At 37.3% G+C, this 22,692-nt stretch overlaps 1 protein-coding gene across 1 annotated transcript in view; it reads left to right on the top strand.

The window, feature by feature from the left end:
* MALRD1 (MAM and LDL receptor class A domain containing 1) overlaps positions 1 to 22,692 on the top strand; it is a 246,509-nt gene that overhangs the window by 31,034 nt on the left and 192,783 nt on the right. The window contains exons 12-17 of the mRNA XM_071561243.1: positions 4,986 to 5,132; positions 8,049 to 8,158; positions 11,721 to 11,888; positions 14,245 to 14,365; positions 20,745 to 20,897; positions 21,049 to 21,154. Of these exons, the coding sequence (XP_071417344.1) occupies positions 4,986 to 5,132; positions 8,049 to 8,158; positions 11,721 to 11,888; positions 14,245 to 14,365; positions 20,745 to 20,897; positions 21,049 to 21,154 (805 nt within the window). The remainder of the gene's footprint in view (positions 1 to 4,985; positions 5,133 to 8,048; positions 8,159 to 11,720; positions 11,889 to 14,244; positions 14,366 to 20,744; positions 20,898 to 21,048; positions 21,155 to 22,692) is intronic.

Genomic DNA, 22,692 nt, shown 5'->3' with positions numbered 1-22,692 from the left:
GTATTCATGTACTGAAGAGCTGATAAATCTCCATACTGAATGAAAACAAAGGCTGACAGCTGTTACTTAATGTGAAGGATTTCCTCTTCTTTTAAGAATGTCTGTTTCATTATAAGGAAGTTAAAAATAATGTTTCTCTTTGGTCATGCTCACTTGCCATGAATGTTATTTTAATGATAGAATTTATTACAGGACCAAATATATATGTTTTGTAATTCTTCTTAATCTTTCTGTTTAATCTCTGATCGTTTATATAAATATATATTTAAGTATGTGAGACTTCAATATCTCAAAAATTAGGAACTTCTCTAGGAAACACTGATGCACATGAGTAACCACTTTCATTTGAGTAATTTTATTGAAATCAATGAATCTAATGAAGTGACAAATTGTGAAATTAATGTTTTTAGTATTAATTTTTACATTTTCATTATGCCTTTTTTGATATCAGTGATTTATGATCACTTCTAAGTTTCTTGTTTTACAGTGACTGATAACAAATTATCAAAACCTAGTTATATTAAGAACAGAAAGCACCTAGATCATTTAAAGGAGTATGAAGATCTCTCTCATGCTGATGCCTTTTCTTTATTTCCTACCTAATATAAAGGAAGTTTTGCACTAAATACCATGAAAAATAACTGATATTTCAAACACTATACTTACAATTATTTTACATTATTTATATATAACATCCACAGTACATCATGAGTTAATCAATAGCTGGCAATCCTAGCAACTTGGAAAGAAGTCTAGGAAGCACATGTTATTTTCAAATAATATCACATTTTAATATAGTAGTGTTTCTGGAAATTGCCTACTCATCAGCATTCATTAAAGTCAAAATTTTTGTGAGATGGGGACTTCCTACATCTTATTCTGTAAGAGCATCACCTTCCATTTAACCTAATTAGAAGCTATCTTAAAACACCTGTCTTTACCTCTTCTGCTTTTAATTTAACATCTCTAGTATTATCTTACATATTCTCAGCTTTTCATGGAACTTGTATAATTTATGAATATAAAATATGTGGAATGAAGTAAATTTGTATTATTTTAAAGCCATATACCTTTTACTGCATTTTATTTACAGAACAGCAATTTACAACTGCAAATCCTTGAAACCTTCCATATCAGTTGACCATCCTTTTATTACCATTCATCTTTAAAGTAGAAAGAGTATTTTTTAGTCTGAAACATTTGTTTTACTAAACATATATGTGTTTTCTGTGACATAATTTGTCTGAAATGGTCAATATCTGTTCATCAATCTTGTGTGTGCCTGGGGAGAAGAAGAAGCTACACCCTTATTATTTTCACAGACTTTTTTCTTCCTGACAATGACTTGTGTAGCATTGTCCTTGTGTTTCACCAGAACAGTTAGCTCCGAGCATAGCCTCTGCAGGTCAAGGGTTGACAGGAGATTGTCTCAACATCAGGTGTCTCTTAACCCTAAACAAGTTAACTGAGTAGTTTCAGAAGGAGATGAGGCCAGTTCACCTCAGGGAGTTATGATTCATCTAATGATTTATGACATATGGAAGTTCAGGCTAGGTGACCTATGGCCATCTGTGATGTTTCTGTATGAATCCTTTAACAAATTCTAGAAAAATAAAATGGTAGGGAAAGTGCACAGGTAGTCAGAAAGAAGGTATATGTATAACCCTTTCCTTTCCTAAAATGACATTAAATATTAGCCAGAAATGACAAAATATTAATGACAAAGTAAGCACCAGAGGTTCTTCAGTTGCTGTTCATGCAGATGGTTTATACATCAAATTCCAAAGCAATTGAACTGAGGTGCTGCTGCACTGCAGCCTTTCTCATTCCATAGTATTAGTCAGGAAAACACCAACCTGATGGAGAGACCAACTGAGTGTCCCCAGTTGTGTTCATTTGGTTGAACTGCCAGATTAGGATCGAAAAACTTCATGCAGTTGCAGGCTAGCAAAAAGCTGAAACAATATTAATTGGCTGGTAACCCAGTCAACAGAAGTGCTTTGTATTTTCCCCAGGGAGGATCAGGGAATAGACTAAGCTAGTCAAAGGAAAAACACTCCCATTTAACCTCCCATTTTTCTTGGAATGTGTGCTTTGCTTCTTGTTTCCACTTTTTTTTTTAATATATGGGAAAATGATTCATATTATTTGAAAATCTCTCCAGTGTATTTTATGGCTTTAGGAAGCTGCACATATTTCTTGAAATTCAAGTGTTGGTGAGCATTTTTTCCCCTGGTTGAATTATTGGTGTTTGTAGAACTGACATAGTAATTTGCTCCTTGATTAGTTGAGATCTACAGATGGAAATAAAAAAAATATAAATTCAAATTTGCCTTGTTATTAAAAAGAAAGAAGGATGTTCCTCTCATTCTATTTTCCTTTCTGTTTTGCTGAATTATAAATAGAAGAATGTACAAACCAGAGAACTGACTTGTTTTCCATTAAATGTTGAAAACCTTTCTGCAGTTTGAATCCAGTGAAATCTTCCTACTGAAATAAGAGACATAAGCTCTGGTGATAAAAGTGGCATTGGGAAGGGACATAAAATATCAGAAAAGAGGTTTATGTGGAACATACTTAACCATGGCATGGCTACTTAAAAACTATAGGTTGTGCAATCAATCACATATTTTCCAAATATGGATAGTGAAACATCACCTATAATCACTTGAAATTTCAAATTAAAATATAGAAAACAGGCTTGAATAGTGAGTATTATGCACTCTTTTGATGGGAAAGACACATTTATTACGGTTTGCTAGTGTTTGAGGAATGAAAAAACACACTGAGAAACTGTCTCACATGGATTTTGGTTTTAGCCAAAGCACAAACCATTTCTTTCAAGCTTGATTAAATGTTTACAAACACCCTTTGAGTTTTTAGAATTACGTAGGGTTAAAGTCAAACTGTTAACTTGGACAACTGGGTTGCACTCACATTTGGAGCTGTTCTCCAACGTATTTATACTTGTAAAAATGAAGTATCAGTTCCAGGAACTACAAAGGGTGGAACATTTAGACTCTGGCCCAGTATTTCTGCGTGACTGGATGCTTGCATAGAGCTATAAATTTCAAGTAAAGGGTGTAATGAAAAGTATCATCTAAAATGTGATCAACATCATCATATTTTGTTTCCTACACCCCCCCCCCCCCCCCCCAAACAATCATCATCATCAATGACAAAAAAACCATACGTGCACAACCATAAATGTTCTTCCTACCTTTATAAGTGTGTTCATACTAGAAAAACTTGAAGAAATAACTGAACAAAACCAATTTAATTTGAGACTTTCTCTTTGTGTGTGCATGTCTTTTTTTTATTTTTTCCCCCACCGCTCATATAGTCAGATCAAAATTTGATGTTTAGACATTTCTTTCTACATCTATAGTGTTAGAAGAAATTGTACTAGTGCCTTGCAATGTTCTTGTGGAACACCAAGGGCAGTGATGGGGTCTGTCTGATCACATGGAAGAGGTTGGCTTTATTGTGATTAGTTAAAAGTGAATAATAATTAAATGATTATTTAAAAGAAAATCATAATTACAACAATACTTTCATGTTAAACATCTTATTGAGCTTATCATTAGAACCATCTTGATTTCTCTTTCATATTTACCATTATTTTAATTTTTAACCTTTTTTTTTTTTGTTCCTACATGGTTACAAAAAAAAGACAAAGTGATGTCTTTTTGGATATTACTATGCTGACACTGCAGTCAGCTGCTTATGCAGAAGATATTTCACAGGGTTTAGGAAGGCCAGAAGAAAGAGATGTTTAAGCAAAAATGTTTTCCTTTTTATGTCACATTGGTTCTCCCAAGACTGCTTAGCTAAGGAAAGCACAGTGCCTGGACATTGTATTAATTACCAAACAGAGAAACAGCTTAGTCTTGGATATCAATTTGCATATTCAACCTTAATATCCTAGCAACTGAAGTCCAATTAAAAAGGTACTTTGTCAAAAGCATGAGAATTCTGTAATCAAATAAGTTAACAAAGTTTCATGTCTAGCTAAATACACTGCACTAAACAAAAAAGCGTGAACCATTGAATTTTAATGTATGGAGCGAAAACAAATAAGAGATACTGATACTTGTGATTTATTTTGTACCTTAAGACGTAACTGCTTAAATAACTTTTTTATTCCAGGGAGACTTTTACCTCAAAGCTTTGCTATCATGGTGCTCAAAGAAAGATGCATTTCATTTTGGTTTTGTACAATGAGAAAATTGGAGTAGTATATATGATCAAGTCTGAGTCTGATATGATCAGATAGATGTACCACTAAAGTGGAAAGTGACAAATACAATTTTAAAGTAATGCTTGCAATTTCAATAAGTGACCCAGAGAGTTAAGTGTAAAGCTTTGGAAAGCTGTTCTGGACCAGTAAAGAAAACTCTTGGAGTACATAATTTTCTTTAAAAAATTATTTGTACTCAATAAATGAAAGAGTGTGTGAAATTGTTATACAATTTAGGTTGGTATAATCCATACTAACTAAGAAAATGGTCTTTTACTTTGCAATAAAAATTTCTAGGAGATCTGAATAATTCATAAATTTAAAACTCCTTTTCAAAAATAAATTAAGTGAAAGTTTAATTTGTCTTTACTTTCTATGTATTTTAAGCTCTAAATATATTTGGTTTTTTCACACATTCATAATTCACGTTCCGGTAAAATTAATCTTTAAAAATGTATAATGTTACTATCAAAAGCCTATGTTCAGGTCTTGTCTTTACTACAGTATAGTTTGTTCTCTTACATGTAGTTTGCGTAATTGTTCTGAACTTGCTTAAGGAAGGAAGGGCCTGCCTTGTCTGTCACCTGTGTTCTAGAACTTATGTCCATCTGAATAATCTGGAAGTGAAATGTACCAGTGCTCCTTTAAAACTTAGTACATTTAAATACAAAATAGTCATAGTTGTAGCATTATACTGCTTCATCAAATTCAATTTATTGATCTCTTGTTGTTGTTCTTACAACAGCTAATTACACCTTATGTGATTTTGAGACTGACCTTTGTGGATGGAAGCCACTGAGCAGAGGTGATGCTGACTGGAACATAAAGAAAGAACAGGCTCCCTCTGGTAGGAAACTCCCTGGCAGAGGCCATACAACTAATATGGGACATGGTGAGATTTCTTTTCTTATTATTTTCCTCCTTCTGTCATGAAAATTTCTATTTGTAAATGGTCACAGACTGGCAATTAAAACTGATGGATGCTACATGCTATGTATATAACATAGCTAAGGTGTTACAGAAAGGTAGTCTGTTGCAGATGCTCTTAGCTGGGATGTGCTTACTATATCTTCAAAATCTCCATTTTTGGCTGGTACAATCAGTGAGGTAGGAGGTGCAAATTTTGAGATACTGGCCTTTGAAAGCTGTCTTTGTGCATATCATAAGCATTGTTTACCTTATATTCACACTGGTGCCATTTTTGGACGTATTATTTGGATAGACTATGACTGTGGCTTTTTGTAGAGTGCAGTTACAATAAATCCGTGTTGTCTGGGAAAAAGAGGGTGACTATAATATCCTTTAAAGAATTTTTCTTCCTTCACCCATGTTTGCCATACGATGCATTCAGCTGGAAAATGTATTCCAGTAAAACAATTTATTCCAGTAGAGGGCTGCTTTAAAGTATACAAAGTGAAAAGGTTATTATGTCACTGCATAAAAATACAACCATCTAGCAGGTTTTTCATTGTCAAATAATCTTGGTAAGTATTCTGTGACTTTAATTTTATTGAAATTTAACTATTACACTGCTTATAGGGAAAATTAGATTACTTTAAAATCTGGGTTACTGTTCAATGGCTCATCAGATTTAATGATGAATATTATCTAAAGCCAGACCTCCCCACTTCTCTCCCATGTTCATGTTAAATGAATGTGTAATATCAAGTATTCCGCCTCAAACATTCACAGGTAGAGCAACTCAGGATTAAAATTCACCTGAGCAAATAGTAGTGGGTGTCAGGCTGTGTGTATATGCTATAGAATGGCTCTAACTGCACAGTCATGTGCCTGTTTTTCCAATGGTCCCCATGTTATGAAGAGCACCAAAGGCTATTCACTTTTCTCAGTAGCTGTTTGATATTTCATTTTATTGTCTCAGTAGAGTGGCACTGGATCTGCATTACTGCATTGTCTGGAAACCCTACTGTATTAGAGCTTCCAAACTCTTAAAGCCCAGAGGAGAGCACTGATCTGCCCAGGTCTTTCTCTGTTCTAGGTACTGGTGAGATCAGAGGTGTAATGTCATCATAATGAAAGCTACTGGCAGAGATATCTCTTCTGCATCCTAAGTAGCATGCTAAAATTTCCCATACGGAACTATGTGCTGCTACACTTAAGCTGATGTGATACCTGAATCATTATAACCTTGGTTCAGTGTTGCTGCAGGTTGAAGCCTCAATCAGATCTTGAGGTTATCATGCCCCAGTAATGTTGCATTCCCCATATAAATGAGTTTAGAGGTATTTCTGAGGTGGTGTTTTTGTTTTTTTTTTACCTATCGCTGCACCTGCTACAGCCTCAGTTTAGAATTAGAATTCCTGAATCTGAGCAAGTTTTTTGCCAACGTTAAGTCACAATCCTTAAGTTCACAACAGTCCCTTGTAGGACTGTGGAGTGTTCATGTCCCTTCTCTCTTGGGGAGGGCAACAGCAAAGTTTGATTAATGAATATCTTAACAAGGTTACTGTAGAGCCTCAGCTGCAAATTAAAAGAGGGTCCTTTGAAGTACCCTTGCATTCCAATGAGGGGAGCTTCCCTGGCGCTGTAGAGCGCGGCTCGCCTGTTTCTGCAGGGAGCTGTAATGGTCCCCTCTTTGTGCCAGCCTTGCTAAAGCACTGCCATTATTCACGTGGGGCTGGACCTAAACCCTCTGCTTTATTATGTATCCATGGGAAATAAATGGCTAGGGCGTATGACTGCAGCAGCACAATAGCTGATCTTCCAAGATGTAAGGCAATATGTGTAATATCCATGTGCAAAAAAGACTGAGCCTTTATAGTGTTGTTTTGCATAGACTTTCATGCAAAAGTCTCAGTATTCAGCAAAGGCAGCACTGCTGGCATTCAAAATATGCTGCTTTAGGGCCCCTTGAAAATGTTTATCCTTCCCTACCTTTGTCTGAAGCACATCTGCTGTAGTTCAAATCCAAACGCCGTTCATTTGCCAGAGTTCAGATTAGATCTTTAATTAAGCTTTCATCCCCACTAGCACAGACAACAATGTCAAGTCTGTGGACCCCATGAGAAAATATAGCTTATTCCACTGGCTTCTGTGGTCTGCAACATTGTTAGCATGCTTAAAACTGGCTGTGCTGTGCTGAGAGTGAATACTGTACCCTAAAGGAAATAATTTTTGGTTTAAAATTCTGTTTGGAATGTTATTTAAGCCAATTAAAATGTCTCCTTTAGGGATCTCTGCTGAGCTCTGTGCTGTTTGATCTCCAGGGTGCTCTGTGTTGCAGCTCCTTTGCCCTCCCCAGTCCATGCAGAGAGCAGATGGGCATTGTGCAAAGGTGATGCAAAGTAGTTGTATTATTTGAAGGTTGGGGATATGAAGGTTTTTTGCTTGGAAAGAGCAGATAAAAAATAATTCCAATGGGTCTGCACAATAAAGCCCTCAGAGAAGCAACATCTGAAATCCCTTCGCAGTGTTCCATATTCACTTCCTCAGATTTAAGTGCTTGTGGGCACCATGACAGGGTAACCTTGGCAATGGCTGCCAAAATAGCCTTATTTTCCTCTCTTCTTGTCTTTGGACTCAGCCATGATAATTTTGCAAGAGGGAAGAGGCAGGAGTATTAGCATTCTGTTTTGCCTTTGCCCACATAGTCACTTTGTTCCAGCCTATTACAACACCCCTCATCATTATCCACAGAGACTGAACCAATACCAAAGCTGTTGCATTTGTTTTCATCTATTAACAAGCTTTATGTACCTCATGGAGCATATAGTTACCTCTCTGAGGTAGCTGTTTGCCATTGGAGCATGACATATTTCTCATACTTTTTAAAAAATTATGTTTGTAGGAGCGTTCATTTACTTCAGTGGATCACATCAGATGAACACAAAGATGGCCGTGTCTCACCTAGGGAGCCCTTTTCTTGTCAAGTTGTCCCCTGGGCACTCCTGCTGTCAGGTAACAGTTTGATGTTGACTGTCCCCACCTTTGTAAGCCATGGTGTGCATCTGTTGTGCAGATGGGGTACTCCTCATGCTCTAAGTGTTGCTGTTGAGGGCTCTCTTTCAAGACCAGTGGAAGGAGCTACAGACTAATTCTTTGGTAGGAGGGCGATGCAGTCAAATTTTTACTGCTTTCCTGCCAAATTTTTATATCTGATTATTTTTTCTAAAAGCACTCAGCAGGTGACTCAGATTTAAGGATACACTTCAGGGTTTTGTATGCTGTGGCAAACCTATCTGGAGCAATAACAGGGCCATATCAAATAGCCACTCCTGGAGGCAGGAAAGGCGCATAACCAGTGTTCCATAATAGGAGACCAATGGCTTGAAGTCACTATGCACATTAGCTATGCTGGTGTGATCAGAAAGAATTAGGTACCATTCTACAGACTTACTAAATTTTAGCTGATGGTTTGAGGAGGATGATTTTTAAGCTGATCTGTGCAGTACTTGAGAGTTACCTTGAAATGCTTTTTTTTGTCAAATGTCTTATGGCTCTGTAGAGGAATGCAAAAACAAACAGCCAGGATGGCTATTGATTTAAGAAACTGAAAGATAACTGGAAAAAATGGTGAAGGAGGGCCAAAACCCAGAAAAGTATTAGACGAAAAATGAAAATAGAGTTTTATAATTAGTATTGTAATTTTAAACAAACCACATATTTTTAAAGCAGAACTTGAAGAAATAGATTAACTATATACAGCACTACAAGCAAACGTTCCCAATTGGATTGGCCACTGAATAAAGTGAATAGATACTGTAAAGTTTCACATTTTTTAATTTTTTTTTCCCTGAGGTTTTTCTGTTTTGTTTTCTTTTCTGTTCTATAACTTTTCAAAGCTTATACCATGCTTGGGAGAAGCTAAGTTGTGTAGTTATGATGTTATTTTTTTCTTCTACTGCATGACTTCTGATTTAAAAAGTCACAGAGAAGAAAGGGAAAAGACAGAAATCTTGCCAAAATAATTTGCTTTTGTTCAGTGGTAAAAAGAGGTTTTAGAGAAACAAAATAAAATTTAGACTGGTTTAATTTTTCAGCCTCAGTGTAGAACAGAATTTGTAATTGCACTTAGGAAAAAGTATTTAAAAAATAAAAGTAACAGAAAAGAAGGAACTGCATTTAGAAGGCCCAACAAGTAGGAGAATTTTTTTCCAGCAGGATCTAGGCTTCTTAGCTTTTATCTCGTGTAAGGGACCTGAAGCAAGTGCTGGCTTAGCTAAATCTGTTTTACCTGCACTGTAGCTGACTTAGACTTACATACATCAATGAGTTAGCAGATCTCAGCTGAATAGTTGCAACTTGCAGGTGGAGAGTAGAATTTTCTTAAAAAATTTAAGAAGCGTTCCTTGCTGTTGTTTAATGAACTCTCTGTTCTTAATCTTCACATGGCTTTTTAGTGTTGTAAAGCATCAGAAATCAAATAGATGCAGGATAAAATCAAGTAGAATGCTGCTGCAGGGAACTCTTAAAGCCTCACAGCATCCCATCAAAGCCCTGCCTGTTGCATTACTCCTGGAATACCAACACTCTGCATTTGCTTAGGTAGTTTCATCTTTCTTTTGTAGGCTTCGATGCTGAGTAGATAACTTAATCTGAACCTGAAAGGTACTTATTTTAGAAACTCTTAAGGCAAACTGGTCACAATTGATATGTGAATCAATGAATTATTCTGGTTAGGTCTCTTGCAGGGTTTGGTCTGCATTCAAAATAAACACAAATGCAGTGGCGATGCACATATTTTCTCTACTTCAAAGACAGAAAAGAAACAATTTTTATTATAAGTATGCATATATTGAATGCATTTAAAGTTCTCAAATTCAACAAAATCTAGAGCAAGTTCTTACCTAGATATACATGTCTGAAAAGACAACATTTTTAAAGACTGGAAGCCTGGCTTTCTGCCACATTTTCCCTGTAGTCTTTTATTTCTGGGAAAGAGCAAGGAGTAGGGGTTACTCATTAGGATGTGTATTGGTGTGCCATGTTCTCTGCATATAAATGTGAGATGATGCCCTCTGTTGGATGTCCCACTGAGAGAATAAAAGGATCCACATTAAGAGATCTATGTTTATTAATAGCTTTACAAGTTCTTCAGCTCCAGTTGTTAAAAAAAAAAAGGAAAGAATAAAGGAGTTGAAGGATAACAGATTTATATTGTGCCTTTCTAGTTAATTGGAGCTTAGAAGTAACTTCTTTCTGCAACTTTTTGTAGCTGAGTCTTTTTGTAGATGTCAGCTAAGAAACACCTTCATTTAGCTGAAGGGTTTGGAGTCGTAGAAGAAAATTTCTAGTCCCAGCCATGTGTTGATGACTTTTAATGGACACAGTAGTCATTGTGTAGTAGAACATGTAGACATAGACAAGGAGGGTAACTTTGCTCCTTATATAATGAAAAAAAAATTATTTGAAAAACTGCTTGATAGACAAAAGCCATCTAAATTTTTTAGAGTCTAGTCCTTCAAACAGCTAATTTTGAAAAGTGTTTGTATCCCTGCTGCTTTCTGTTTCTTAAGCTTTCTGATGGGGAAAAATGAAAGTATTTAATTTTAATAATAAGTCTCAAGATTACTTTAGAAAATACATGTTTTTCATGAGTGGGGGAAAAAGAAACTCCAAGGGAAAGTGAGAGACTGAGTCCATCAGCCATGAAGCCAGAAGATACTAAACATAGCAATGTGCTCTAACAGGAATATTTCCTAACTACTGATCCGCTGATTATTTTCCCTCCATGAAGAATCAAATATTATCAAGGCTTTTACAGGGAAACAATGATACTGCACTTGAAGAAAGTTGAATCTGTAATTATGTGAAAAAGTAGGAAGGACTCAGGGGAAAGGAAAAAAAAATTAGTCTTTGGCAATCTTATTTCTTCTCTGCAGTTACTAGTGGCATTTTTGCCTGGGTAGTATTTAAAAGAAAAGGGAAAAAATCAGTGTATCAGGTTTACTCTGTATAGCAGGGGAGAGATAGTGAACTGTGATTCTCACTGTTTTCTGATCTTTTCTGCTTCACAAGCAGTTTTTTGTAGCCTCATCCACCTACAGTTATTGTTTTTTCTTCCCATATGTTGGTCAATCTACATCATTAGGAGATGAATAGATGATTTTAAACATCTGTCTTCAGATCATTTTCATTTATGTTGACTGTGGAAATAAAAGATCATAAGGTTCTTTCAAAGGAGTACCTCAACGACTGCACTTCTGAGATTAACATGTTTATGAAACTCATATATGCAGCATATATGACAGAAAAGTGTTCTTTGAGAAGTTTCTAAGGGCTTACTAATGTAAAAGGAATTAGAGGGTCATATCATAGAGTCTGAACCAGTTAATAAATAAATGTTAAAAGTTGTAAAAATAAGCTTTACTTTTAAACATGGTTTTATCTTTAGACATGATACTGCTCTTCAACATGCTGTAATTTCATACATCCCCTTCTTTTTGCCAAGTCTGTATTTAGACCTGTCATGTCATTCTTTATTATAATGTACATATTTGATACTGAACTCTTTCAACAGGTAACATTTTGGTACAAGTTATCTCAGGGTTCCCAGCTTTCTGTCTTTATGAGAACTGCATTGGATGGAAGTTTGGAAAAATTACTTGATGCTTCAGGATTGCCTGAGATGAAGTGGACAAAAGCAAATATACATGTAGAAAGTCCAGCTGAAGAATTACCTTTTCAGGTAATTAGAAGTTACATTTACATTGTTCTCAAAAAGTTACTCTAATTTGGCCTTTAAAATTAATTAACTTTTATGATGAAATACAAAAATAAAATTTCTGTTCTTTAATGCTCATATGAAAAAAAAAGTTTAATTCTGCTTTTTCCATAGTCAAATCTGTTAAGAACATGGCCATCGTTTCAGTATTCTATGCATTAGAATAACCTTTTGTAATAAACATCAAGTAGAAATAGTGCAGCAGCTTTTAAAAATGAACTTGCTGTAAAAAAACTGCTGATCAGAGTGAGGGCCTATTTGTGTTTCCTACAGACAGAACTTGTGTTGGAAGGGACCTTAAAGATCATTGAATTCCAACCCCCATTGCCAGGGACAACTTTCACTAGACCAGGTTGCTCAGAGTCCCATCCAGCCTGGCCTTGAACACCTCCAGGGATGCGGCATCCACAGCTTCTCTGGGCAAGCTGTCCCAGTGCCTCACCACCCTCACAGAAAAGAATTTCTTCCTAATGTCTAATCTACATCTACTCTCTTTCAGTTTAAAGCCAGACACCCTTGTCCTGTCACTACATGCTCTTGTCGATAATTTCCCCATCTTTCTTGTAGGCTTCCCTTGCAGAAGGCTGCAGTTAGGTTACCCTGAAGCCCTCTCTATTCCAGGCTAAACAATCCCAATTCTCAGCCTTTACTCATGGGAGAGGTGCTCCATCCCTATAATCAACTTTGTGGATCTCCTTAACTCTGTCCAACAGCTCCATGTTCTTTCTGTGCTGGGGACCCCAGAGCTGAGGACAATACTCTGCGGGGTCTCACAAAAGCAGAGAAGAGGTGCAGAATCATCTTCCTCAAACTGCTGCTCAAATTCTTTTGATGCAGCCCAGGACATCGTTGGTTTTTTGGGCTGCAGTTTGCATAGCTGGCTTACATTCAGCCTTTCATTCACTTGCACTGCCAAGTCCTTCTCTGCAGGGCTGTTCTTGATCTGTTCATCCCCCAGCCTGTATTGATAGAGGGGTTGCCCTGACTCAGGTGTAGCTCCTTGTACTTGGTCTTTTTAAACCTCATGAGATTCACATGGGCCCACCTCTCAAGCTTGTCCAAGTCCCTCTGGCATCCCATCCCTCAGCTGTGTCAGCCACACCACTCAGCTTGGAGTCCTCTGCAAATTGCTCTTGATCCTTTTGTCTATGTCATTAATGAAGATACTAAATAATGCTGGTTCAACTACAGATCTCTGAGGGACACCACTCATCACTAACATTCATCAGGACTCTCTTCTGTTGACCACTACCCTTGGGATGTGACCATCCAACCCATTCTTTATCCACCTAACAATCTACCCACTGAATCCACCTCTCTCCAATTTAGAGAAAAGTCCATGTTGTGGGACCATGTTGAAGACTTTACAGAAGTCCAGATAAATGACATTCATAGCCCTTCACTGTTGTAGTTCCTGCATCATAGAAGGCCATTAGGTTGTTCAGACAGGACTTGCCCTTAGCATAGCTGTGCTGGCCGTCTTGAATTGCCTCCCTGTCCTTGTGCCTTGGCATAATGTTAGCAGGATCTGTTCCACGATCTTCACAAGCACAGAAGTGAGGCTGATAGTGCAGATACTTCAATTTGCAACCCTGATCACAGAAACAATTAGCAGTTTCCAAATTTAATTTTATTTTTACATAATCTTGGGCTAACACTGTACTTAAACTTAGAATGGACCCGTCAGGGAAACCAGCAACTCAAATATAAGGATTCAGCAAACTAAAATTCCAGTTTTGGTCTCTTCATTTTAAGTCTCACCTATAAAACGGTCAAAAAGAAAAGACACTATAGGTAATTTATTAATTACTTTTACTCCCTTTTATGATCTCCTGAGTGTTTCCTTGTACTTACAAATACATCCTTACAGTCCCTACATTGACGATACTGCATGTTGTTGATTTCAGCAGGACAATACAGATGAGCACAATTAAATGTAAATCATTATCTTTGGTAACACTGAATAGCTAATTTAAGCAATTATTAAATGTAGCTGTTCCAGCAGGAAGACCATTCATTCAATAGTTATGTCTTTTACCAGATTCAGTTGTAGCAAGGTCACCTGGGTTGCTTAAACTTTCCATAGGTAAAGGTAGCTACGGCTTTGACAGTTGGGGACCAAATTTCTGACCTGGTAAAATCTCAATTAGTGTTTTTCCTGGCTGGTACTTAGAGTTGGTTGTAGACAGCAATTACTTCCTGTGCAAATGTTGTAAATTATAATGGAATATATATATATAGGTATCTATATGGAGAGATAAATGATAGATATGTCTTTTTATCATGTCACTTTTAATGAACTAACTTTTTGTCTTTACAGATTATTTTCCGAGGTACTATTCTAACAACAAATGCTACAGTTGCTATTGATGATATCAGTATAACAGAGGAATGTGTACTTGTGAATAGTCCACTTCCAGGTGTCAGCCAGGAAAGTGAAGGCAAGTTTTCTGGTTTTCAATATGTTATCCCCAATGACTTCTATATATAACTGTGATTTGACTTACAACTTGAAAAGACATAATAGAAAACATTAATTGTTTTGTTTTTAAGGCTAGTCTGATCCCTATATACAGGTTGGTAGTATCTAAGTATTTAAGGAAATATTAATATACTTTGTTTTCCCTCTCCCATTACTGTGACCCATTAGTCACAAATATATTGATTAATAAAGGAGTACTTTTTTAAAAAAATACCTGTCTGGATAGAAATAAGAGTATTTTAAAAAGTTAAACAAGAAAGATGAAAAACTGTGCATCATTCCTTTCACTTGCTCCCTTTCCAGAAATCTTCTGAAGTAAAATCAGTAGAATCTGGCTATTTGTTTCCCCATTCATCAAAATTTGGGATCTTTTCTAATGTGCCAAAGGCTGAGGTGCAAGCTAGTAGTGGTGCAGCACCCAAATTTTGGCTTCTTGCAACTTTCACTGTGATCTAAACACAGAGAAAACACCTGTTCCTGAGTGCAAGGGAAAGAGCATGCAGCTGTGCACAGCCCCTTGACTCTGAACAGGAGCCTGGCTGTGTAACACTAGGGTGTATTTGATAATGTTTCACACAGAAGTTTAAATATTGTGGAGAATAATATATAGACTAAGAACAGATATTAAGATCAGTGATGTTTCCTATAAATCGTGATATAATATATCACACTTCATAGGTGATGCTATGTTCCTTATGCTGAGTACGTTGCTATATTGGAATATGCTAGAAAACCACTGCTTATAATATTATATATATATCTGTGGGTTTACTTATACGTACTTTTCTTATTTTATGCGGAAACAGAATTTGCAGATGCTAATGCTTCATCTTTTTACTGTCCACTGGGATTTTTTTCATGTGGAGATGGAGAATGTATTTCATCTGACAAATTTTGTGATTTTGTGCCTGACTGTTCAAATAGTCATGATGAAGCCAAGTGCCGTAAGTGAAAATTTAAAAATCTATGTTCGTAAGCTCCTGTGACAGTGTTTTTGTCCTATTTGCTATGCTTTCATGACTTCATAAATCTTGTAATTTCATTAAAAGTAAAAGCTCTTGAGAAATAGTTACTTCACTTTGATTCTGTCCTGTGAATTTTTCCCCTTTTATTTTCTGTAACAACTACTTCCCTCTTAAGTTTTGAAACCAGAATAAAAGGTTTTGATTAATTATTTAGTAGAAACTACTGCTTGAAAGACAGTATCTTATTTTATAATGCTAGTGCAGTGCTCACAGACTCCCATTCAAATTGTATGGTTTTTGTACTTAATTTTGATGTGAAAATGCCACAGCTGTCATCGATGGCTACAGACATAATTTTAGCTGAATCAGCATTTTCCTGTTTGGCTGTTCCGTGACTCCTGTCAGGACTACGTGCCTGGTCTGACTCTGCATGGAAACAAACACATGGGAAGGTAGAGGGAGATTATGTAGCTCAGAGTCCCTCTCCACTGTACATACAGTCAGCAGGGAGCTTACAAATGTTTCAGGGTCTCTAATATGTAGCTTCAAAAGTCTTTTTGATTCATTCAGTTCCCTGCTCTGAATAAGAAATCACGGTTATACTTTGTACTTTTGAACATTCGTCTTTTCCTTTGAACTATCAAATTTGCTGTAAAAGTCATGATACATTTTCAAAGGGAGTTGCCATGAGCAATACTTAATACAAGTTTCTTTTCAAAAATTACAGCATGATGGTTTTCTCAAAAATAACAGAAATATTGTAGATAAGATCCTCAAATTATTTTCTGTGCTGTGTTATGCATCACAAAACATAAACTTCCTCACAGATACTAATGCAATCTAAATTCACTGCTTATATTTTATGGTTTTTATTAGGATGTTTGAGAGCTGTTGATCAGTTAAACAATAATCTATTGGACTATTAGTAGATAAAAATAATTACAGCTTCTGTTTGTATTAATGCAATTTCTCTACAGTTTTAGTATCCTATCTTTCTTGGCTAGAGCACTCATGTCAAGTGTTTTAGGTGTTTAGAAAGATTGGTATCCAAAATATACAAAGTCTCAGGATATGAAACTGCATTTTGTTTTATTAGATAACTGTTTGATTAGTTAAAACCAGAAAAAAATGTTAAAGCAGAGTGCTAAGCAGAATATCTTTCCTCTTGTGGACCAGAGTAAATTCTGATGTTACCATAGGGCAGTTGAGGTTGGAAGGGATATCTGAAGATCATCCAGTTAAACTCCACACTGCTGAAAGCAGAGTCCACCAGAGCAGGATGCCCAGAACCTTACACAGTGGAATTCTGATTATCTATGAGGATGGAGACTACAGAGCCAGTTGGAACATCCTGTTCCACTGCTTGATCACCTCTTCAGTACAAGTCCCTGTTGCTCCTTCTTGTTTCACTGGGCAATACTGAGAAGAGCTATTATTTCTTTGCTCCCTCCCTGCCCATGCTACTCATATTAAAACTCTTGTAACACTCCATTGCTATTTGATTTACTTGATAGTTTTTCTACTTTACTTCAAAATGTGCTAATACATCTCATGCAGCATTGGGTTATGATAGTCTGGATTGTTCTTCCATTACCCTTTTCAAACTCAGGTAGTGGGTGTTTGTTCTCTGACAAAATAATAACACTTCCAAATCAATAACTTAATTAAAGTGTTCTAAATAGAGTTAGGGTTAGGGTGAACTGATAGCTCTTAATCAAGAATAATAAGGTCTACTGGATTTTTTTGGCCTTTGTATTTCTTTTTAGCAATTCAGCCTGTATCTCCATTTCAACATTATACATAAAGATGAAGACAAATGTCCATTGATATGTTTAACCAGTCCTAGACTAGCCTTAATTACAAGTTGCCTAAATGGCAATGATTTCCTCTTTCTTTTTCCTCTAATTATATGTCTGAGGACACTTTATTATACCAAAGTCTCAGTTGCCCAGACAATACATTAACAATCACATGCTAAAGGTTAAACTTTGGAACCGTTATATTCCTGGTGATATTTGCTCTAAATATGTTGCTAACTTATGAGTCACTGTTATTGGCTCAGTGTGTGCTGGCACTACAGCTTGTAAAGAGAGAAGCAGAATGTAGTATACAAAGAGCCCTGGAAGTAGTCTGCCAAGTTGGACATTTCCAAGTGATAAATTTGCCTTTCAGCATATTAGTCTCATAGTCTACGGCACTCTTACGATAGCTTTTATGATTCTTCTCAAATGGTACCTCTCCATCTTCATACTTATGTAGTGCATCATTACTTTCTATATTTGTTATGTATAGCTTTGCTATTGGATGCAATCATTTCATTTTTCTCATAGAGTTTTCCTAATTTCTGGTCATGACTAAGCACCGATTTTTGTTGATTCACCTCTTGCACCTGCATTGTTCTTTTCATCAATGTTAACATTTGTTGTTATTTGGGGTTTTTTTTCTGTCTACTTATGGTGTGGACTATCAGGAATAATTATATGGGTTTGTATATAAAATAAATATGAAATAGCTTGCATTTTGATAAAAATATAACATAAGTTCATAAGTTTATCCATGGTCACATGCTTTGAGGTGCTCCAGCATGACCCTATGCACAGTTACTGATACTTCAAGGTGTACCTCTTGCAGCACGGATTTATCCAAAGCCATAGACACTTTGAAGTGTGCCTTCTCCAGTGTGGACTTACCCTTGAGAGTTACACCTGTTGCACAGGCATAACCATGGCCACAGATGCTTCAAGATGTATCTGGCATGAGCTTATTCCTGGCCACAGGCCATGCTCCAGGGTGTCCTGATCCCATATGGCCTCATCCTCAGTCACAGCCCCTTTGACTTGAGTTCACACTGGAGTTCAACCTATTCCTTCCAGTACAGCCATATTGATGACCTGGTCATCTGCCAGCAGGTACATACCTGTGTTGTTATCAGAACATTCCCAGGCACAGTAGAGGAAGGTGATAAGCAATACAGCAAGCAATTAAAGCATAAAGCAGCTACTAATGAGCACTAGGCTCTAATAAACAGTCAGGAAAGCAAGCCCCATGGCAAGCACAGGAGTGTGCCAATTAGTATCTAAGCATCACTAAAGCTATGAATTCGATCCAGCACATTTCAATCAAACTTTTCATTATCTCAAACCCTTCGAGCCCATGTGCCAGAAAGGACTGCCATGGTTTAACCCCAGCTGGCAGCTCAGCCCCACGTAGCTGCTCGCTCACTCCCCTGGTGGGATAGGGGAGAAGCAGAAAAGTAAAAGTCAGAAAAGTCAGGGATCGAGATAAAGACAGTTTATTAGGAAAGCAAAAGCTGCGCACACAAGCAAAGCAAAACAAGGAATTAATTCACTACTTTCTGTGAGCAGGAAGGTGTTCAGCTATTTCCAGAAGACTAAGGCTCAATTCTGCATTACAGTGACTTGGAAAGAAAAACACCATCACTCCAAACATTCCCCACTAGTTTTTTTGCTAAGCATGACACCATAATGTATAGAATATCCCTTTGGTCAGCTGTCCAGACTGTCTCTCTTCTCAAATTTTTGTGCATCCCCAACCTCCACAATGGGGGGGGGCAGGGTGAGGAGCAGGAAAGGCCTCTATTCTTTGTAAGCACTGCTCAGCAATAATTAAAGCATCCCTCAGTAATCAACACTGTTTCCAGTACAAATCCAATATAAAGCCCTATACCAGTTACTGTGAAGAAAATTAACTCTCCCAGCCTGAACCAGCATACATGGACACATATACGCATACGTATACACATATTTTTTTATGTCTAAATGAGAGCTGCATTTAATAGTTATTCTTCTATGGTGTACAAACTAGGGCAGCACAAGCATGTTAAGGCTAGTCTTAAATTGAGTAGCTCGTAAACTGGACATAATCTACATATTTTTATAGAGTTTTATGTACCTTAATTTGAGTTAGAAGGCAGATTAGTTTGTGAGTTCACTGTGAAAGAAACTATAGAAGTATTCAAGCAACAACCTTTCTTTCTGAACAACCCATCTGAAATGGAAGTACCAGTAAAAGAATTTATGGACAAGACAATTAGGTAATTGAAGTGTTATCAAGCATCAAGATCCAAGTGCATTTCACCCAGGCTCTACCAGCTTACCCTATTCTTTTATTTTCCCTAGCTGTTAAGTAGTTGGTCTGAGATTCAATCGAAGGTTTCAGGGTTATTTTATCTCAATGTATTCATCCATGCTTAAACTAAATGGTCTGGTGCATCCTTTCTTTTGTGTTTTGTCCATGTTACAAGTTACAGATGCAAGAAATCTGGACTCAGACTTAACAGTTTTGCCTGTTTATTTTCCTCATTTGGTGTAACCATCTGTGTCCAAGATCTGTCATATTCTTTGTTGCTGTTCTGCTGGGAATATGGAATGGTTTCTTCTATCCAGCAGAAAACAAATCAAAAGTAGCTCTCCATATTCTTTTATAATTATGTTCTGTCAGGGGATTTTCAGTCATTTCTCTCATGCCTCGGTCCTTGAATATTTGTAGGTATATTTTGTCTTCATTTAATTCTATCAAAACATTCTGTCAAAAAATGTCTTCCTCCCATTTTTAGTTACATTTGATCTACATCTTATCATTGACATTTCTGACTCATATACACCATATATATAGCAAAATGATATTTTCTTTGATCTCTTATTTGTGGAATGATTCTTTCAAGCTAACTTTGAATTTCTACATGCTTTGCTTAATAAATAATCCACAAAACCTTGTGTTTTCAGAAGCCATAGTCAGCAATAATACTAATGTATTTAATTATTAATTTTTCATTCTTTATGAAAAGCATATATAACTTGATGTGACACAGTTTCTAAAGAGGCAAATCAAAACAAACCCAAATCCAACAAATAAAAATTCCTCCTATATCTTCCATAAATAAATACTGATATAATTCTATTCCCCCCAAGACTTCATGTGATTCTGAAATGTGCGTATTCTATACCATAAAAAGACCATTGTAAGTTGTAATAAGAGCTATAATATAATAATAGAATTCTGATAGTCATGCCTACTTGTTTTATTTATTTTATGTATATGGTTAAGAAAATATTGCTTAAAAATCTTTAAATAATTTTCTTAAAGTTTTCCATTAAAAGCCTGCTATAATTGCAGGACTTGGAAATATAATTTTGTGATTCAATGAGCATTTCTTATAAAATGCAGAAGTGGAAAACCTGATGTATAGAGGAAATTCTTTACTGTGAGGGTGCTGAGGCACTGGAACAGGTTACCAAGAGAAGTTGTGGATGCTCCATCTCTGGAAATGTTCAAAGCCAGGTTGGATGGGGCTTTTCATACTGCAAAGCTTGTTTAGTAATGTGGTATAAAATGTCTCTTTCTTCATTTCAGGTGCTGTATGTGACTTTGAAAGAGACAGCTGTGGCTGGCTTGAAACTGTAAATGCAGATGGATTTGACTGGGTCAGAAGTTCCAGTAGTGCTCTTCCACCTGCATTTCAGAAGCAAGCTCCTCCACAGGATCATACCTACAACACACCTGAAGGTAAGAACAGCCAGGCCTAGAAACAGAGAAATGGTGTAGATAAACCTGTTCTTTAACCAGAATTTAAGTGGAAGCCATGAATGTTTTAAAAGCCTTTAGAAACTCATTATATCTTCATTCTGATAAGTTGCTTTTGGTTTTATTTTAATAGGTCAATTTATGTTCATTCTGAAGAAAAGCAGCAGCATTTCACAAATAGCTCGGCTGCAAAGCGCAAAGTTCAGGCAAAGTGGATCGAATTGCACACTGTCCTTTTGGTATGAAATAATTTAGATAAAAAATTCCTCGATCATCTCATATTGCTTCTCTTGGACTGAAACTGAGGTTATAGTTTGCAATATACACACTTTCCTCTAAAGTATTTATTTAGTTTTATTCTGTAAGCATATTGTCTTCATGAAAAAAAAGCTGGCCTAAGCTCCAGAACTCGGAGAACAGAACTGAAACAAGGGATGATTTTGTTGTCAGGCTCTGAACAAAATTATAGTAAAGGCTTGTGCCTGCATATACATGGGTAAATACCACAGCCTTTTGGTAACAATTCTTTAGTTAAATAAATTTGCAAATGTTCAATTTTCATAGAATCATAGAATCATAGAATCGATTGGGTTGGAAAAGACCTCCAAGATCATCGAGTCCAACCCTTGGTCCAACTCTAGCTCATTTACTAGATCATGGCACCCAGCGCCACGTCCAATCTGCATTTAAAGATCTCTAGGGATGGTGAATCCACCACCTCTCCGGGCAGCCCATTCCAATGCCTGATTACTCTCTCTGTAAAAAATTTTTTTCTGATATCCAACTTAAATTTCCCCTGGCAGAGCTTAAGCCCATGCCCCCTTGTTCTATTGCTGAGTGCCTGGGAGAAGAGACCAGCCCCCACCTGGCTATAACTTCCCTTCAGGTAGTTATAGAGAGTGATGAGGTCACCTCTGAGCCTCCTCTTCTCCAGGCTAAACAACCCCAGCTCCCTCAGCCTCTCCCCATAGGACTTGTGCTCCAGTCCCTTCACCAGCCTTGTTGCTCTTCTCTGGACCCGCTCCAGCACCTCAATATCCTTTCTGAACTGAGGGGCCCAGAACTGAACACAGTACTCAAGGTGTGGCCTCACCAATGCAGAGTACAGAGGAAGGATCACTTCCCTGGTCCTGCTGGCCACGCTATTTTTGATACAGGACAGGATCCCATTGGCCTTCTTGGCCACCTGGGCACACTGTTGACTCATGTTGAGCTTCCTGTCAATTAGTACTCCAAGGTCCTTTTCTGCCTGGCTGCTCTCCAGCCACTCTGTGCCCAGCCTGTAGCGCTGCAGGGGGTTGTTGTGGCCAAAGTGCAGGACCCGGCACTTGGCCTTGTTGAACTTCATCCCATTGGAATCAGCCCATCTCTCAAGTCTATCCAGATCCCTCTGCAGAGCCCTCCTGCCTTCCAGCAGGTCGACACTCCCTCCCAACTTAGTGTCATCAGCAAATTTGCTGATGATGGACTCAATCCCCTCATCTAAATCATCAATAAAGATGTTAAACAGAACTGGACCCAATACAGACCCCTGGGGAACACCACTGGTGACTGGCCGCCAGCTGGATGCAGCTCCGTTCACCAGCACTCTCTGGGCCCGACCCTCCAGCCAGCTCTTAATCCAGGAGAGGCTACACTTGTCTAAGCCATGGGCTACCAGCTTTTTCAGGAGTATATTATGGGAGACAGTATCAAAGGCCTTGCTGAAGTCCAGATAGACCACATCCACAGCCTTCCCCTCATCCACCAGGTGGGTCACCTGATCGTAGAAAGAGAT

Source organism: Pithys albifrons, chromosome 7 (genome assembly GCF_047495875.1).
Source record: "Pithys albifrons albifrons isolate INPA30051 chromosome 7, PitAlb_v1, whole genome shotgun sequence".
NCBI classification, from domain to species: domain Eukaryota; kingdom Metazoa; phylum Chordata; class Aves; order Passeriformes; family Thamnophilidae; genus Pithys; species Pithys albifrons.
This window is presented reverse-complemented; position numbering and strand designations above follow the sequence as displayed.